This window comes from Hippoglossus stenolepis, chromosome 12, assembly GCF_022539355.2.
Source record: "Hippoglossus stenolepis isolate QCI-W04-F060 chromosome 12, HSTE1.2, whole genome shotgun sequence".
NCBI lineage: Eukaryota > Metazoa > Chordata > Actinopteri > Pleuronectiformes > Pleuronectidae > Hippoglossus > Hippoglossus stenolepis.
Genome location: NC_061494.1, coordinates 139,164 through 157,829, shown reverse-complemented (window position 1 = coordinate 157,829; position 18,666 = coordinate 139,164). Strand labels below are relative to the sequence as shown.

General features: G+C 40.1%; 1 protein-coding gene across 2 annotated transcripts in view; it reads left to right on the top strand.

Annotated features, from left to right (window-relative positions):
* hells (helicase, lymphoid specific) overlaps positions 1-12,671 on the top strand; it is a 38,181-nt gene extending 25,510 nt beyond the window's left edge. For both annotated transcript variants that reach the window (XM_035172618.1, XM_035172617.1), the window contains exons 18-23: positions 2,965-3,084; positions 3,681-3,797; positions 3,898-4,057; positions 4,380-4,476; positions 5,859-5,935; positions 12,113-12,671. In XM_035172618.1, the coding sequence (XP_035028509.1) occupies positions 2,965-3,084; positions 3,681-3,797; positions 3,898-4,057; positions 4,380-4,476; positions 5,859-5,935; positions 12,113-12,201 (660 nt within the window). In that variant the 3' untranslated portion in view covers positions 12,202-12,671. The remainder of the gene's footprint in view (positions 1-2,964; positions 3,085-3,680; positions 3,798-3,897; positions 4,058-4,379; positions 4,477-5,858; positions 5,936-12,112) is intronic.
* Positions 12,672-18,666: the final 5,995 nt, after the last annotated feature.

Sequence of the window (18,666 nt, the reverse complement as noted above, 5' to 3'; positions counted from 1 at the left end):
GTGAGTCCTGCAGAGGATCTCCTGATGTGTTCGCACATCGGCTCCTCCAGAGTTTTTGCGGACTGAGTACTGGAGGGCCAGGTGGAGAAAGTAGAAACTCTGGCGGCTCTCACTCAGACATTTGTGTTCACACATACAGCCGCTGCGGAGGATCTCCGCGGTTCAGTGAATGTTTAAATTAGGACGGTCAAAATTAACGCATGCGCAGAATGACCCGCTCCATGTACCCATACCTGCCCCCACTCACTCGCTCAGAGTGAAACACACACAGTGAGATCAGAGCTTGTTTACATTAAGCAGCCGGTCAGTGACTTTGTAGAAGAACAGTGAAACAGAGTTTCTCTGGTCACAGCTGCTCAGTGATGAGTGCTGCTGCGTCATGATCAGAGCAGAAGCTGCAGTTGGTTTGTACCGAGCTGGAGTTTCTGTGTCCTCCTCCACTCTCCTCTCACTTGAACTAATAAACACACATCACTAGTTATCAGGACCTGATCAGTACATTAAGTAACTTAGTGTTTGTTTGATTCACTCCTGACTTTATGAGGCTGCATTTAAACATCATGAAAATGACTTGTCTACATTTTGTGCTCAGTACAACACGAGACGTGACGCTCACAGTCAGGACTCAGTGTTAAAATGAGCGGAGCGACAAGCAGACATGATCAGACACCATTGATTCATAACCAAACACATGACCCTATGTTTGTCACCTAAATCATCCCAATAAAAAATGAACTATGAACCTGAACTAGTTCATTTTCATCTGCATGAAGTGAACTTGGAACTCGTTCCTTTTAAGTGTGAACCGGCACAACACTGCTTCTACAGATGGGCTCACATTCAGATTTCACATTTAATTGTGTAAGGTTTGGTTGTATGTTTGATTTTAAAAAAGCAAATAAAAAAGTTGTATTCTACGGAAGCGTATTGCATTCACTTGAAAAAAAAAAAATCTGTTTTTCTGAGATAATTATCTCGGAAATTCCGAGATAAGTTCTGTTTTTCTAAAAAAAAAAAACGCTCTGTTTTTCTGAGATAACTATCTCGGAAATTCCAAGATAAGTTCTGTTTTTCTGGATTAAAAAAAAGAAGAAAAAAAACAGTTTTTCCGAGATAATTATCTCGGAAAAACAGGAAAAAAAATTAATTACAAAAACAGAGCTTTTTTTACATGCTTTTATTTTGAAAGTGAAGTTCCTGAATAGACGCTATACGTCATGGCGCTAATATACGGAAGCGTATTACATTCAATTTTGCATGGACGTTTCGCACAGAGCCCTTGTTCAGCGGGCTGCATGTAACTGTTGCACTCTTAGACAGTCTTTTGTTTGGCACGATTTCTTGTATTAGCGCCATGACGTATAGCGTCGCTTCAAACTGTCAGACTCTCCTTCTGTATAAATAACAGTGAACCACAAAAGACTAATGTAGCCGAGCGTGTTGTTCTCTTATACTGTCAGGCCTCAGCCGAAATCACACCCGGTTACTTTCCTTCACACTTCAAAACTTCTATTGCCAGAACCCTCTTCCGTTAGAACCCCTTTCAAAACAAGAGTCCCAACCAACACCCTGCTTATAACAGGAACTACACATCAATCTTCCATAATAGAGCCACTAAATAAAATAGCTTACACTAACAAACGAAATATTTGAATTATGGACAAAAATGAAAACTATCCTTTATCTATCTGCAGCATATCCCCGAAAGATGGTCGAGACTTTCAACTGATGTTTTCAGGTTTATTTGAAACTTCCCTAAACAACACCGTAAGAGCTTGTGCCTCTTCGGAGGGTCGCTAAAACATCAACCTTTTCCTTTGTGAAGTTACAGATTCATAACAGGAAGTCCGCGCCTATACAGGAACTTCACTTTCAAAATAAAAGCATGTTTTAAAAAGCTCTGTTTTTCTCTCTTTTTTCTTCCTGTTTTTCCGAGATAATTATCTCGGAAAAACTGAACTTTTTTTTTTTTTTTCAAGTGAATGCAATACGCTTCCGTAGTATTCAACCATCCTCTTAAAAAAAAAAAAATCAGAGCAAAGGCAAAGATGCCCCAATTGTTTAGGATAAAGGTTTTCTTTGAGTTTGATTAAAAGAAAAAAAAATTCTAAATAACATCCCCCTATGTTTGCTCAGAGGCATAACAAAGAGACAGCCCATTTTAATTAAGGTGTGGTATGTTTTATGTAAATTTTATAAAATTTTTCAATCTTAACTATCATTTGGACTTCTCATCAATAAAAAAAAATGTTAAATGTATATATCTGCCTTCTGTCATTTATCTTTCCGTTCCCACAACAATATACATAGAAAATGGAGATTTTTCAGGCATTTAGAAATGGTGATTAATCGTGATTAAAAATTGTAATCGTTTGACAGCCCTAGTTTAAATTCAAATTTTGCTGTATCACAGATGTCTTTATGGCCATCTAAAATCTAAATTAAGCATGAAGAAATGTATAAGCTCAGTGATTCATATTTCAGTTGATCTCTGTGGTAACATTTTTTTTTCTCCATTATGTTCATGCAGAGCATGTGAGTGTAAACAGTCCTAACTTTGCAGTATTTCTTCCATTCCTGACGTATGGCTGACCTGGGGTCTGTACTATTAAGCAGGATTTGCAGTTATCAAGATAACTTAGTTTTGACCCTGAGTTTCTGGTACTATGGAACTGTTTCACTTCTCACTGCAGTAAATCACCATGGTAACTTGTGCTGAGTGACCAATATTCTCCAAAGCAGGTAAAGTTTGTGATAGATCAAAACCAGTCAACAGCCCTACTACTGATCAATCATTTCACCGATTGTAGTCATTCTACAGGATCCTGACGAGGGAAAAAAAGTGTCCACTTTGGTTTAAAGCAGAGCCTCGTGGTTTTACTTTTAGTCACTTATGTGTTCACATATGTGCCGTTAGTTAAACTTGCATTCAACTTGCATGTGTGATTGATTTTTGTAATCCAGGTTCTGATCTTCAGTCAGATGACCTCCATCTTGGATATACTAATGGATTACTGCTATTTGCGGGGCTTCCTGTACAGCCGACTGGATGGCAGCATGTCTTACTCCGACAGAGATGAAAATGTGAGTTTTAAACATTGAACTTTATGTATAGTGGAGAGCATTGTGAGCAGGATTCTGTAAATGACTCTGTAAGGATAAATAGTATAACACTCTGAACAACCAGGCTACATCTGTTGTTGACTGCTGTCAAAAAATTAGCTCCATGTTTTCCAGAACAGGTCTTCTGAGCATCTGAACACAAAGTACTGCATTTAAATAGCACTTTCATAGTTTAAAAGACCATTCAAAGTACTGAACTCCACTAGTCCATTCAACTATTCACACACATTCTTACAGCTCTTCTACATAATGTACTACTCTTATCACACATTCCATTCACCCACCGCACAGCCATTGGGGGCAATTAGGGGTTAAGGGTCTTGCCCAAGGACAATTTTTTTCTTCGTAAAATACATCCTTTTAGCATGTAACCACAATTCTGCAAAGCTTACAGCGTACTACCTAAAACACACAAACAAGGCAGTAATTAGTTACATTTAGGATCCACAGCAGCTTTGAAAGACAGGGTTTACATGAGGGAGTGGGTGTGATGTCATTCTCATTTGTTAGTACTACATGTCCATTTTACTGCTTAGCACACTATTTTTCTTCCCCAGATAACCAAGTTTTCCAAAGATCCAGAGGTGTTCCTGTTCCTGCTGAGCACCAGAGCAGGAGGACTTGGGATCAACCTCACAGCTGCTGATACAGTCATCATCTTTGACAGCGACTGGGTGTGTGAAAGTCATGTATAATAAACTCTTGCCATTTCAAGTATTTCCGATACATTTATTGAGATTAGCTGGCATGTGATGATGATCCTCCCTACTTCAGAACCCCCAGGCAGACCTGCAGGCGCAGGACCGCTGTCACCGCATTGGTCAAACAAAACCAGTGTTGGTGTACCGCCTCGTCACAGCCAACACCATTGACCAGAAGATCCTGGAGAGAGCCTCTGCAAAGAGGAAGCTGGAACAGATGGTCATTCACAAGAGTGAGAAGCTTCATTTTGATAGGATACCGATATGAAGTTTACTCTCACCTCATTCACTGCCACAATAGATTATTTTAATATATATATGTATTATACGTTTAATTATTTTTATCATCAGTATATGTCTTTTAAACTCTATGTAAAGTGTCTTTGAGTTCCTTGAAAAGCACTATAGAAAAACAATGTTTTATTATTTTCTATAACTATTATTGATCTTATCTTGTATTTCCTTTTGGAATGGAAAGCAATGGATCGAAGGTAATGAGAAATATTTTACAAATATTGATTATAAATTGTTTTCTTATGTTGCTGTCCTCAATAGATAAGTTCAAAGGCGGGAAGGCAGAGCTGAACCAAAGTAAGAGCTGCATTGATCTGGATGAACTCATGCAACTGATCAAAACCAGAGACACTGAGAAGTAAGACATGATCCTCTGTTCCAAGATGTGAAGTGCTATGGACTGTAAAGACCTAAAATTGCTCTTTAACCTGTTAAAAATCCTCACTGTTAAGCGTCAAACTTTGTTATTTACACAACTGCTTCGTATAGCTAGGTACTGATGCGACATATCTTTGGAAAGCTAAGATTCTTGTGATTCGATTGATGCAAACCATTTCAAGATACAATCACCACAGCAGGTACAATCAACACCTCTGTCAGACCACCAACCAAAAAACAAAAGGGTCTTGCCAGACGATCCAATCCAGTAACATATTTAGTCCAAAACACATTATTACATCAATAAATACCCACAGACTGCGGTTGCGTCATTTCAAACTAGCCAGCAGCTATGTGTAACCTTTGATGTATTTTCCCTTGTAACTCCCGTTTGCATGTAAACATAGCCGATATCTTGATTTCAAAATGGAGGCTGCACTCTGAACTTTAGATTGACAGCTCACTTCCCCCAATAGGAGCTGGCATGTCCTGTCCACAGCCTACAACAGCCAACCTTGAGAGACCTCGTTGAAGGACAGTGCCTGCCCCTCTTCTGTCGTGTAAAGACTGAGCCAATTGCAACCGATTTTTTCTGATGACTGGCACTTCGTATAGCCAATGAAATTTCGAACACGCAGATATGCTGCTTTAGGGGGTAAATTTAAAGCCACAACGAGGAAGTCACTGGGTAAAGACAAACAGCTGGTGCCAGTTTCTCGTGCGTCCGTGCATAAAAGGCAAAAAGTGTTGTTTTTGAGAGTTTCTGAGACGTTAGAAGGTAAACAATGGCGAAACGTTTGGAGAAAACAAATTACTCGACCGAAGAAGGCGTGTGCGTGCGTGTGTGCGTGCGTGTGACCATGGTTACCAAGGGTCCTTTGGAGTCTCCAAATGGCCTTTTTTGGAAACCGCCTAGACATACCCTTAGAAAAACATGTGTAAAATATTCATTTTCTGTGGCGTTGTTATCAAATTTGAACATGGGCTAGGTAAGGCTTCATGCTGTGGTCCCATTGTGTTTTCCAGCTCATAAGTCCCAGCTAGAGTCATCTGCAGGCATCTGTTTACCAAAAAATATTCAGGCGGAAATAAAAACCTTCTACTTCAGTGTGTTCCAACTTCTATTACTCAAAGCCAGTAGCACTTACAGTGCACTTCTGTTGGGGGAAACAATTCAGAGTGTTACCTTTCAAAAGAGACCAAAACCATGCATGTACTCCAAATGGTTCAAGAACAGCTTTCAATTTACTTTGGGTATGCCTTAGATGGGCGTTTTAGGCGAATTTCACCAGAATGTCAAGAGGTTAAATAACATACAGTAAGAAGAAAGTAATATTTGGCTGTCATTTGTGTTCAATTCAGGCAGATGAAAGCATCAAGGGGGAAGGTGATCAGTGACAAGGACCTGGAGATTTTGCTGGATCGCAGTGACATGCTGGGTGAGGAGACTCATAAATCTGCAGTTTTTGGTATTAGTGTACATTTATTATTAACGAATAGTCATCTTTTGTGTTTTGCTGTGCAATCATCTAAAATTGAATTTCTATAACTCTGCAAGGCCTTTTAGTTAACAGAATTAAGTCAGTATATAAATCGCTCAAAGATATAGTGTCAAAACAGGCTGTTTGACCAAATACACTGGTGAGACATTCCTGTTGAGACATCATTCAAAACAAATTGTCCATTATCTCTGTGAAGCATGGGTGTTTTTAATTCATGTAACAAAGTAGATAATAGAAAAATTATATTTTTTATATATTATATATATATATATTTTGATCTAATATTACTTCAACCAAGTGGTTCCATATACTGAGTAAAGACTGTTGAACCAATACAACTACCAAGATCTTGTTTAGTCCCAAACTAACTTTGGACCAGTTCATTTATGCTTACTATCCAACTTCAATTGGAAGTGCGAGGTAAATGGCTCCTCTAGCCAGGTGTGCTTTACTTTCTGGGATGCAAACCAAAGTGGCAGGAGCTTGCCAGAGAATGAAGGTCTCACTTGAACCATCAATGAGGACTGACATGCCTTCTTCCTGTTTTAATTGTCTTGCATCAGACGCATCTGACCAGTACGTAAATGGTCTGTATTTATAGAGGGCTTTTATTTGTCTTGATGACCACTTAAAGCGTTAAACCGTAGTGTTTTGCTATCCATCCATTCACACACACATTCATACAACCCATCCCTGTGCAGAACTTTCTCCATCATACAACATTCATGCACTGCCAGCACAGCCATCGGGAGCAAGTTGGGGTTCAGTATCTTGCCTAACCTTCTGGTTGGTGGACGACCAGCTCTACCTCCTGAGCCACAGCCGGTGTGGAGTATGTTAAATGGAATCGTAAATAGACTGCATTTATACAGCACTTTTCTAGTTTTAACGAAGTGCTTTACTTCAGCATAAACGTCAGCACACTTTGACATGCGGACTGAAGGAGCTGGAATTAAACCATGACCTTTCTCAAATTGTTTGAATGTAATGCATTTTGGTATCTATTCAATGAAATGGAACAAAGGGAAAAATAAGTGAATGTTGTGTACAAAACCAAATATGCCTATTATACTCTATGCCGCATCAGCTGGAGCCATCAATCATTAAATCAATCAAATTTTATTTGTATAGCCCATATTCACAAATCACAATTTGTCTCATAGGGCTTTAACAGGGTGTGACATCCTCTGTCCTTAACCCTCAACAAGAGTAAGGAAAAACTACAAAAAAAACCTTTTAACAGGGTAAAAAGAAGGTAGAAACCTCAGAGAGAGCCACATGTGAGGGATCCCTCTCCCAGGACTGACTTTGTAGTCACACTTTGTAGCATAAAGGAAGTTCAATATAAGTCCATAGGGCGGCTGTGGCTGAGGGGTAGAGCGGTCGTCCTCCAACCTGAAGGTCGGCAGTTCGATCCCCAGTCTTCCCCATCTGCATGCCGAAGTGTCCTTGGGCAAGATGCTGAACCCTGAATTGCCCCTCATAGAACAACAAAGTGCTGCTAATAGATGCACTGTATGAATGTGTGTGTGATTGGGTGAATGTAAAACTGTACTGTAAAGAGCTTTGAGTGGTCATCAAGACTAGAAAAGCGCTATATAAATACAAAACCATTTACCATTATTGTCAGTAATGGTCGAGTATCTGAGGAGAAATATTATATATCAAGCAGTCTTGATGTAATCATAGTCCATGGTCAGCAGCCACCACGATCATGATCCACCATCAAGATCGGATGCCACTATAGTCCAGTCATTGTCCACTGCCGCCATCAGGATCCACCATCAGCTGCCACCTCAATCGTGGTCCAACACCATTATCAGATGCCAACACAATACAGGTTCCGCCATTATTATCACAATCAGCCAGCACGATACAGGATCCGCCATTACGATCACGGTCTCTGAAACGCGATCCACAGATCATAATCCACGATGCGGCCCTGGATCTGCGGACGATAAGGCAAAGGGACTCTGGGGAAGAAGTCAAGTCAGTAACATGTATTGATGAGATAATAATTTCTTTGATGTGATAAGGATGGAGAAGAGGAAGGAAAAACTGGGAAGAGAAGCTCTGTGTGTCATGTGTCCCCCGACATTCTAGACCTATAGCAGCATAACTAAGAGCAGGTCTAAGACAAGCCTGGACCGGCTCTAACTATAAGCTTTATCAAAAAGGAAGTTCTTAAGCCTACTCTTAAACGTACAGATGGTGTCCGCCTCGCGAACTGAAAGTGGGAGATGATTCCATAGGAGAGGAGCTTGATAGCTGAAAGCTCTGGCTCCTCCTCTACTTTTAGAGACTTAGGGACAACAAGTAAGCCTGAATTCTGGGAGCGCAGTGCTCTAGTGGGTTGATAAGGTACTATCAGCTCTTTGAGGTATAATGGTGCCATATTATTAAGGGCCTTGAAGGTGAGGAGAATTTTTAATTATATTCTAGATTTAACCGGAAGCCAGTGTAGCGAAGCTAATACTGGAGAAATGTGGTCTCTTTTCTTGGTTCTTGTCAGGACACGTGCTGCAGCATTTTGGACAAGCTGCAGAGTCTTTAACGACTTACTGCTGGAGCCTGATAATAAGGAATTACAATAATCAAGTCTCGATGTAACAAAGGCATGGACTAGTTTTTCTGCATCTTTTTGAGAAAGGACATGTCTGATTTTTGATATATTACGCAAGTGGAAGAAGGCGGTCCTAGAAATTTGTTTTAAGTGCGAATTAAAGGACAAATCGAGGATCAAAGATCACTCCCAAGTTCCTGACTGTTTCTTTGGAAGCAAGGGCAATGTCGTCTAGCGCAGCTATATCATTAGATAATGTATCTCTAAGGTGTTTAGGGCCAAGAATTAGAACCTCTGTTTTATCTGAGTTTAATAAGAGAAAATTGCGGGTCGTCCAGGTTTTTATGTCCTTGAGACATGCTTGGAGTTTAGTTAATTGATGACAGTGTTCAGGTTTTATAGACAAATATAACTGGGTGTCATCCGCAGTGGAAATTTACCGAGTGTGTCCTGAAAATGTTTCCAAATGGAAGCATATATAATGTGAATAAAATTGGGCCGAGCACAGAGCCCTGTGGAACACCGTGGTTAACTTTGGTGCGCACAGATGACTCATCATTAATTTGCACGAATTTGAGAAGGGGTTTGATACAGCTAGTTTAAAGGACTGTGATACAATATATATATATCCTGATGATAATAACAGATTGATTGTGTTCAGTAACGTACTATCAATTAGGGGCAGAATTTCTTTCAGTAATTTTGTAGGAATGGGATCTAAGATACAAGTTGTTGGTTTAGAACATGAGATTATTTTGGTCAGCTGATCAAGGGTGATCAGAGAGAAGCTTAAATAATTGGTAAGATTCTCAGCAGTTTCTGAGATTTCTATTCTTGATAGGGTATTAGTGTAAACTGAGGGCAGGAGATGGTTGATGTTATTTCTATTAGTTAGAATTTTATCATTAAAGAAGTTCATAAAGATATTGCTATTCAGGGATTGAGGAATACTGGGTTTGGTGGAGGTGTGACTCTGTCAGCCTGGCTACAGTGCTGAAGAGAAATTGACACTATGATAATACAAGGTCAAGTGTGTGGTTACAACAATGAGTAGGTTGGTGTACACACTGACTGAAACCTATTGAGTCTAGTACTGAAATAAATGCTACGCTAAAGCTATCATTATTATTGTCAACATGAATATTAAAGTCACCGACAACAATAATTTTATAGTTTTTTAGGACTAGGTTTGATTTAAAAACTCAGGGAATTCCGTTCCGTTTAGGATTAATTGATTGACTGGAGTTAAAAATAACAGCAACTCCACCTCCTCGGCCAAAGTCTCGGGGAACGTGAGAATTTACATGACTGGGGGAGTAGATTCATTTAGGCCAGTGGTCACCAACCTTTTAATCACTTTTAATTCCAAACTTAAGCCGAGATCTACCACCCTGATATCTTCCAAAAAAAACACTTCGGAGGGTCATATTTATTATTTTTTGCAATTTCTGTTAGGCTGAATGTACAAGAAAGAAATATACACAAAGAAAGGCAGTTGTGCAACTTTTTCTATTCAATGCACAATATTCAAATTAATATCAATTCATATTTACAATGCACAATATGTAGCTACTCAGTTCCACATCATGTTCTGCAGAGGAGCTGCTACTGCAGCACAATGTTTTGCATATAGGCTTTGATTTTAATATTGTCACAAATATAGTTATTGCCTTGTATGAAAGAAGTCCCTTGTACTCAAATAAATACCAGTGCTACACAGTATGAAGCCGAACATCTTCCGCTCCTGCAAATATTTCACAATAAAAAAACATTTTTAAACAAGGGAATGGATTCCATCAACCGAAACGCTGGAGTGCTTTTATTTTGAAAAGGCATACAGAAAGTGTTGCAACCATTTGTTTGTGACATAAATTCATCAGATAAACATTAAAACTCAGGTGAAAGATCATTTTTATTCTGCTGTGAACCACAATTTTTATCTGTCTATGACACAAATGTATTTACAACACTTTCCGAACCTGTTTCAGAGTAAAAGCACTCCAGCGTTTCACTTTCTGAATCCACTCATTTGTTCCAACGGGTCTTTGATTGTTATCGACAGACCGAAAGATGCGCGTCTTCATACCGTAGAGTCCTGACATTTAGTTTAGTACATAAACCAACTTGTTCTTGAAGGAAATGCAGGAGATAAACCTGCAACTCCACCGCCAGTAGCAGACACACAGCGCGTGTGAAAAACAGACAGCACACACAGCTGATCTGGCACGATGACAGCCAGTGAGTCCATAGAGTTTGGGGATCGACAGTGAAGACTGAGAGATCGACCGGTAGATCGCGATCGACGGGTTGGCGACCACTGATTTAGGTTGACATATTCATCGGGATGCAGCCAGGTCTCAGTGAGGCACAATAAATCTATTTTTTGATCTGGGACTAGTTCATTTACTAAAATAGCCTTTGATGATAATGATCTTATGTTTAAAAGTCCACTTTTAAAAGTCTTTGTTTCTTGAGTTGTTGCAGAGGTTGTTAATTTGTATTAGTTTTTTGTGTAGAATTCTCCCTCTGTTATTGTTTGATTTACATAATTTAACGGTGGACAGACACAATCTCTATGGGTTTGTGGTTGTGTGACTGATCCAGAGGGAGCGCAGAGAAGTGTTTAGCACTGCAGCTCTGCATCCTGGTCCCAACTCTGGGTTGTCATTCTATAGACTGAGTAATATTTCTAGATAAGAGAGCTGCTCCATCCCAAGTGGGATGAACACCGTCTCTCCTAACAAGACCAGGTTTCCTGCAAAAAGTCTGCCAATTATCTACAAACCCCACACCATTTACAGGTGTGGCCATGATGAAATGTACTAACCAATGCAATCATGGAGGAATACAATGAACTCAACCACATGCGCCTGAATCTGTAGAGCTGGAAAAACATCAATATGATGGATGGACTGGACTTTGCAACGCTTGTTAACGCTGAGATCCAGTGTTGTATGTGGAAGAGGGTTAAGTGAAACTATAGGGGGACAAATTCAATTTAATTTAATGCTACTTCTATTAATAATTGAAATTTTTCTTTTTTTTCTTTTTTTTAACTTTCTATCAATGTTGTGATAATACCATTATCGTTATGTTTTCGGGCCACAATCATTAAGTAAATCTGAAATGCTTATGATAAGGTCATATCATGGACATCCCAGATTGAGAAATTTCTGATCCAAATCAACCTCTAAATAGTGCTATAATGCAGAGGGGCTATTGTTAAAGAGCTTCCAAACCTCCTGACTAAATATCACATGACACAACTATTCATGTTGCCACAAATGAAACTGCATTCTTTACAATCTGAGACATTGAAATACGACTTAAAAGTAATTTAAGCACCATCACAAAATGGCCAGTATATTTGGAAACAGAATTATGCTTTTTTTAACCTGATCTGCATTTTGCTGACACGTTCCTGTCTCCAAAGAGTAAGAGTTAGCTACTGCCACAGTAAACTTAAAGGGATAGTTCACCCAGAAATGAAAATTCACTATCTACTTGCAGATATAAAGTGTGATTCTTATTTGTTTTGTCTTTACTTTTAGACAAAGAAAAGGGGAGCTTGAACAAAGAGAAGGTTGGAGTCTTCAGAGTAACTGATGCCAAAGAGTCTTCAGAAATCTCACTGACCTGAGAACATATTCAGATGTGACCATCTGACCACATTCCTTCAGGAGAGAAATCAAGCTAAATTCTGAGGGCTAACAGCTTCTGATACTAGTAGTAGAGACTGAAACTGCTGTTGATGTTAATAAGTGTATTTTCTCTGTTTGTTCATTGGCTTGATAATACTCTGTTTAATGAGCTTTGTTGAACATTGTCAATGTCAGTGAGATTTAGATTTTAATGGCAAAAGATAAAGATAAGTCCTTTTCTCAAACTGTTCTATGATTGTTACCATGTATCTGTTTGACAAGACAAGCTGTAGTCATGTGATCCAGTTGGTTAGGCCTCTTTATTAAAATGTATTTTTCCCCCATTCAAAACACTCTTCCTAACTATGGTTAACAATGCTGTAATCAAAGCTCTTTCATGCAGGTAAGGCATGCAAGTTCTTTCATGTCTTTTTATAAAAACAAATAAAGTATATGGTTTTATAACTTTTTTTTTCTGCCAACATTTTCTGAAAAACATGTTACATTTGTATTGTCATAAGATGCAGAGGGTGGTGGTGTGTGTATGCAGTCCCATATACTAGTTATTTTTATTTTTTTCCAATGGGATCTGTGTCATCCTGGCCTTGGTGAGCATCAAGATCTACACCTGCTTTGAATTCAACTGCCCATGCCTTCCTCTGTACAACAAACTCTATTGTCTGGGAGTGATCATCATCCCAACCATCATACTGTTTTTTTTCTGGGGGTCCTGTTCAATAGACATGTAGGCATAATGATGGACGAGTGGATGAGACCCATTTGGAAAAGGATCTAAGAATATGGCCTTGGTGAAGTGAGTCAAAAATGTACTATAATTAATAAAACAATTGTTGCCAATTAATGATAATTGATTAAATACAGCAATATTGTTGCGACTAACAATTGAAGGAGAAAGCCATGGCAAATTTTTCTCCCTTAGCCTATTCTCAGTCAGTTGCAGTTTAAGAACCCACTGGTGCTTTGGCCATACTTCACCTTTTACCATATAAATAGATGTATACAGTCCTGCAAAGCACAAATAAGTCAATATTATGACCTTATAGCACAGCCTAGGCTAAACTGAATAAGTATGCAGCAACTCAAAAATAGTCATTCAGCTGGCATTACTGTTCTCTGTTAAGACATCTTGTTTCTGTACCATTTTGGCTAAAAACATTCCTAAACAAATATTAAATTATCAGAGGTTTTTGTTTTTCAAATTATTATTAGACATAATGTTTGAAGGAAAGTGGAAATTAATATATCACAAATTAATATATCTCATATCAAGCTAAAGTTTGAAATGAGAATATACTGTATATTTACTTAAAGATCAGATTCCTGCTTTCCTCCCATTTATTGCAAATGGAGATTACCCTTAAAATTTTGATACATCTAATAATATTAGGGACTGTAATTTCTCATGTTGTAAATATTGTTATTTAATTCATGTGTTCTGTTACGCACGATATCTATTGCACTTCTGCACTTCTTTTCACCCCTTGGTTGTTTTTCCTCTTTATGTTATCTTATCTTCTTTGAACCCGCCACTAGGGAGGGTTCAAAGAAGATAAGATAACTTAATTATCACTGCACCAGTACAATGAAATTTGGTTCGAATCCATCCTGTAGATGCCAATTAAAATAGAATAAAATATATAATAGAAACTATAGATAGTTGTGATGGAAATTCATCTTGAGATTTGAAATAATGAAATTCTCAGACTGGAGTTGCCTTTGAGTCTTTATAATAGTAAGCTCTGCAGAGGTTACACAACAAGCACGGGTGCTCAAAATGGAACTGGCCTCAAGTTCACAAAAGCCAGAACTTATACAAAGAGGTGTTTCATAAAACATAATATGAAAAAAGACATGAAAGACATGAGTCCGTCCGCTGTAGCAGTTGGAAGAAAAACATCACCAAATAAGGGCATGCACCCTGTTGATCAAGGTCATAGCAGTGAGACACCACCAAATAAGGGTTCCATCCTGTCAGGTAGACACCTGGTCAGTTGAATTTTCCACTACACTTCCCCCTTTGATCATCAATAAAAATATGATCACTAACGAAAAATAATCAAACATAATCAACATCATAATCATAGAAGAATATCGACGAGTCTTCAACCCACGCACTTTGCGTACGTACAGGGTCACATCCACCATGGAGAGGTTCTAGAACATGCATGGCAGGGAGGTGCAATAGGTAGCTGCTGCTGTTTTTGTGGAAAGAAAAAAGTTCTTTTCCTGTAATTGAGCAAGCATTTAAAATGAAAATGGAAGGAAATCAGGTCAAACATCATCTCATTAACCATTATCAAAATTTAACATACTGTATTGATTGGCAAAAGTAACTCATTAAAATGTAATAAAACGTTAAATGTCAACATACAGTATATCTAAGGTTGAAAATATGCAGTAAAAACTTTTAAAATTCTTGCTTGGAAGTATGTACAAACTTCATAAAGTAACTCACATCAACCTTAAAAATTCCCAGAGCTTCAAATTAAAGCATCATAAAATATGAAGTTGAAAGGATAATTGCAGTAGCTGTTTTTGTCTAGTGAAATCATTAAGAAACACATAAGCAATCTGGGGGGAGAAAATAACATAAAAAAAACTAAAATTGAGTATCGTCATCAGAACCATCTGTGCTGTCAGTGTCCAGGTAGGGAGGGATGGGGAATAAGTTACGGATCAAGGGGACCTGAATCACTTCTCTTGTGTCTAGTCAAATTTGCATGTGCTGGATGGTTCTGAGAGGACACCGTAGGAAAAGACAGTTCGTTAGATCATCAGAGACTTTTACAGGAGTGCATCTAGACAGAATAATGTGCAAAACAATAATAGAGGAGATCATGAGTAACACGTATAGCGAGCCTCTCAGGCCACACAACCCTGGATGTCGAAATGGATGTCATGGCCTGTCCATGGTCTCAGTTGTCAGGCAGATTTCTTCTGTGTTGTGGCAGAACACTCGTGTGGTTAATCATACAACACTCTCGGTGCTTCTCAACCTGTGGAAGTATCAGTGTGTGTGCTTTGAGTTGAAGGCGTCAGCTGGTCAGATGGAGCTGGTACTCATTTGCAGTAGCTGGCGTGGATCCAGGTGGCTCTTTCAGCAACTTTCACTGCTGTGTGGGTTGTGAGCAGTACCTGGTAGGGCCCTTGCCACCTGTTTCCTGATGTCTGAAAGAGAAGAAGTCAGGTTAGAGCAATAGGACAACATATCATGATCACACAAGTCTGTGGATGGAAGCGGAGAAGACGCAGGATCCACACCAATGTGGGGTTCGTTTTCTCATCCTCATGTACATCAGCACCAGAGGCAGGACTTTTGTCGATGCAAGACCTGTGTCTTCACAGCACTTTGCAAGTTTAGTTTTGAGTGTGCCGTTCTCTCGTTCCACAGTTCCACCACTGGCTGGATGATATGCACAGTGTGTTCGCACATCCATAGTTAGATGAGAACCGAGTTGTTTGACAGCTTCGTTTACGAAGTGTCTGCCATTGTCACTGGAAATTCTGCTAGGAATTCCAAAATCATGAGTTACACCGAACGCATATCTGGAGTCAGTGTAGACTGTGAGTGTTTTACCAGTAGCCAATTTGCATGCTTCTGTGAGTGCGATGAGCTCTGCTGTCTGGGCTGAGAGGTGATGAGGAAGAGAACTCGAGAGGAGAACTTCGTTATCTGAACAAACAGAAAAACCAACACAGTTAGTATCAGAGACAGGGTCACGTGAGGCGGACCCATCGACATACAGAATCAAGTCAGAGTTAGAAAGAGGTTCGTCAGAGAGGTCAGGTCGTGGGGAACACTGGACTTGAAGTTCAGCCACACAGTTGTGTTCTTCCCCGTCATCCGAAAGCGGAAGAAGCGTGGCTGGGTTCAAAGTTGAACAGCGTTTCACTGTGATGTTGGGCATGTCAAGAAGAACAGTGTGATACCTCAACCAGCGAGCAGCAGAGAGATGTGAGGTCTTCTGTTCTGTAAGAATGAGAGACACAGCATGAGGAACAAGGAGTGTCAAGTCAGAGTAACCTACTATGTCTCGTGAGGCAAGGACGGCTTTTTTCACAGGCGGCCACTGCACACAAACAACGTGGAAGGCCAGCTGCCACCGGATCAAGTTCGGCGGAGAAGTAGGCGACAGGGTGATATTTGTCACCATGAGACTGAAGGAAGACAGAAGTCATGCAGCGGTCTCTCTCATCCACAGCCTGAACAAAAGGTTTGTCAGGGTTAGGGAGAGCAAGAGTGGGAGATTGCTGCAGCGTCTTCTTCAGTGTGACAAATGCCTCGTCTGCCTCTGGAGTCCAAACGACACGTTCGTGAGGAGTGAGTGATTTGCCATGGTATAGAGCACCTAAGGGGGCTTCAAGAAGAGCAAAGTCAGGAATGAACATTCTACGATGAATGACATGAGTTGTTTCTTCGTCAAGGGTTTAGGCATGTTAACAATAGCTTCTACTCTCTTATCAGACAGAGATTTGCCATCTTTGGTGACGACATGACCCAGAAATGTGACAGTTTGTTGAACAAACTAGTTTGCTGAGGCTGACATTATGGCCCTCACGAGCCAGATGTCTCAGCAAAGCGATCGTATTTGTTTCACATTGCTCCTGTGTGGGACTGGCAATTAGTAGATCGTCAACATACTGCAAGAGAGCTGAACCCGGAGTGAGGATGAGGGGTTCAAGACTGTTCCTGAGAGCCTGATTGTATAATGATGGAGACTCACAGTAGCCTTGACACAGGCGTGTGAACGTGGTGGCCTTGTTTTCAAAATTAAAAGCTAACCAGTACTGGCTGTCCCTGTGGACAGGAACACTAACAAAAAAGCATTGGATAAGTCTACAACCGAAAACCACGCTGCATTAGACGGAATTTGGGAAAGCAGCGTGTATGGATCGGGAACAATATGCGATCGAGCAATTACAGCATCATTCACAGCCTTCAGATCCTGCACAAACCGCCACTCAGTAGGTTGACCTTTGTCTCTGATCTTCTTAACTAGGAACAGTGGAGTGCGGACCGCTGAATCAGGGCAGGGGACAATTACACCAGCCTGCAAAAATGATTCAAAAAACAAGACGTATCCCCTCCACTGCATTCTGTCTGAGTGGATATTGTTGTTTACATGGCCTATAATCAGATTTTGGAGTGATTTTGACTGGATCACAGTTTCTGATGAGGCCCACATCCTATTTGTCCTTTGCCCACAGTGTTTCAGGCAGATCTGAAAGTAAAGGAGAAACATCAGAGGGGTTGGACAACATTGCATAAGAATGAAGGTGATTTTCAGTCACAACAAATGAGCGTGTGGCTGGAGAACAGAAGTTTGGAGACATTTTTAGATCAAATGCACTCAGACTGGGTGAATACATTACGTCAGGCGTGGTTGTGGGTTGCCAATCAACGGCAGCCTGGCATGATCTGACAAATGGGCCTAAGTCTTGCCACTTGTCATCATGAGAGCGAGATGTGAGGGCTGGAATTCGAGACACGAAACAGTGCCATCTGTTGGTCAGTGAGTGAGACGGAAGCTGCACTTCTGGAAACAGACCAAAAAATATTGGACACTTTCAGAAAATCATCAGGAAAAGGCAAAAACAGAGATTCATAAACGTGATCTGCTGTGTCTGTCACATGTGAAGTGCAATGCAGTGAATCAGTGTGCATAAAATCAGAAAAAGGGGTGACGAGAGAGTGTGACCTGGAGAGCAGATCAGTGGAGGCATTTATAGGAAGTTGCCACTGATATACAAACAGCAGCTCATGTGTGGTCTGTGACATTGTGAAGAAGAATTGTGCATAACCGTCACTCCATCAGGGGAGGATACTAAATTGAGACCTAACACCATCATCAAATCTCTTTCTAATAGATTAATTGGGCAACAGGGAGACAACAGAAAATCATGTTCAAACCTTATGGGATGTTTGTCAAACTGAGCGGCGCATTTGAGAGGTTTTGTGAAATTTTCTTTTACATTGGCACCGCTGACACCTTGAGAGAATATAAAGCGACCACTCATCTCAGGAGATGTGGGCAAATCTGACATCCTAACCACAGAATAACCTGCACCAGAGTCGACCATGAAATTAAGTTTGTGACCGTTAACACACAGTTCGAGTTGAGGCATTTTCTTAAAAGCATCACTATTGTACTTAACATAAGAACCACAAAGTTGTGTTTGCTCTGGTGTGTGTGTGTGTGTGCGGTTAGTTTAGTAAGCGATTTCTTCATTGCTTTAGCTTCTGTGTTTGTGTGGTTAGAATTGCAAGCATTTTCTTCATTGCAGTGGCATGTATGTATCTGTGTTTCACTTCCCTTTCTCTGATCCTCGGCGGGTAGACCATTCAGGAAGGCCTGTTTCAGATGTGTTTCATAAGCCCCTGGCTTGTTGCCAAGGGTGTCAGGTATGGGGATGCCTCTGTGTTGATTAAACAGGACGGTCAG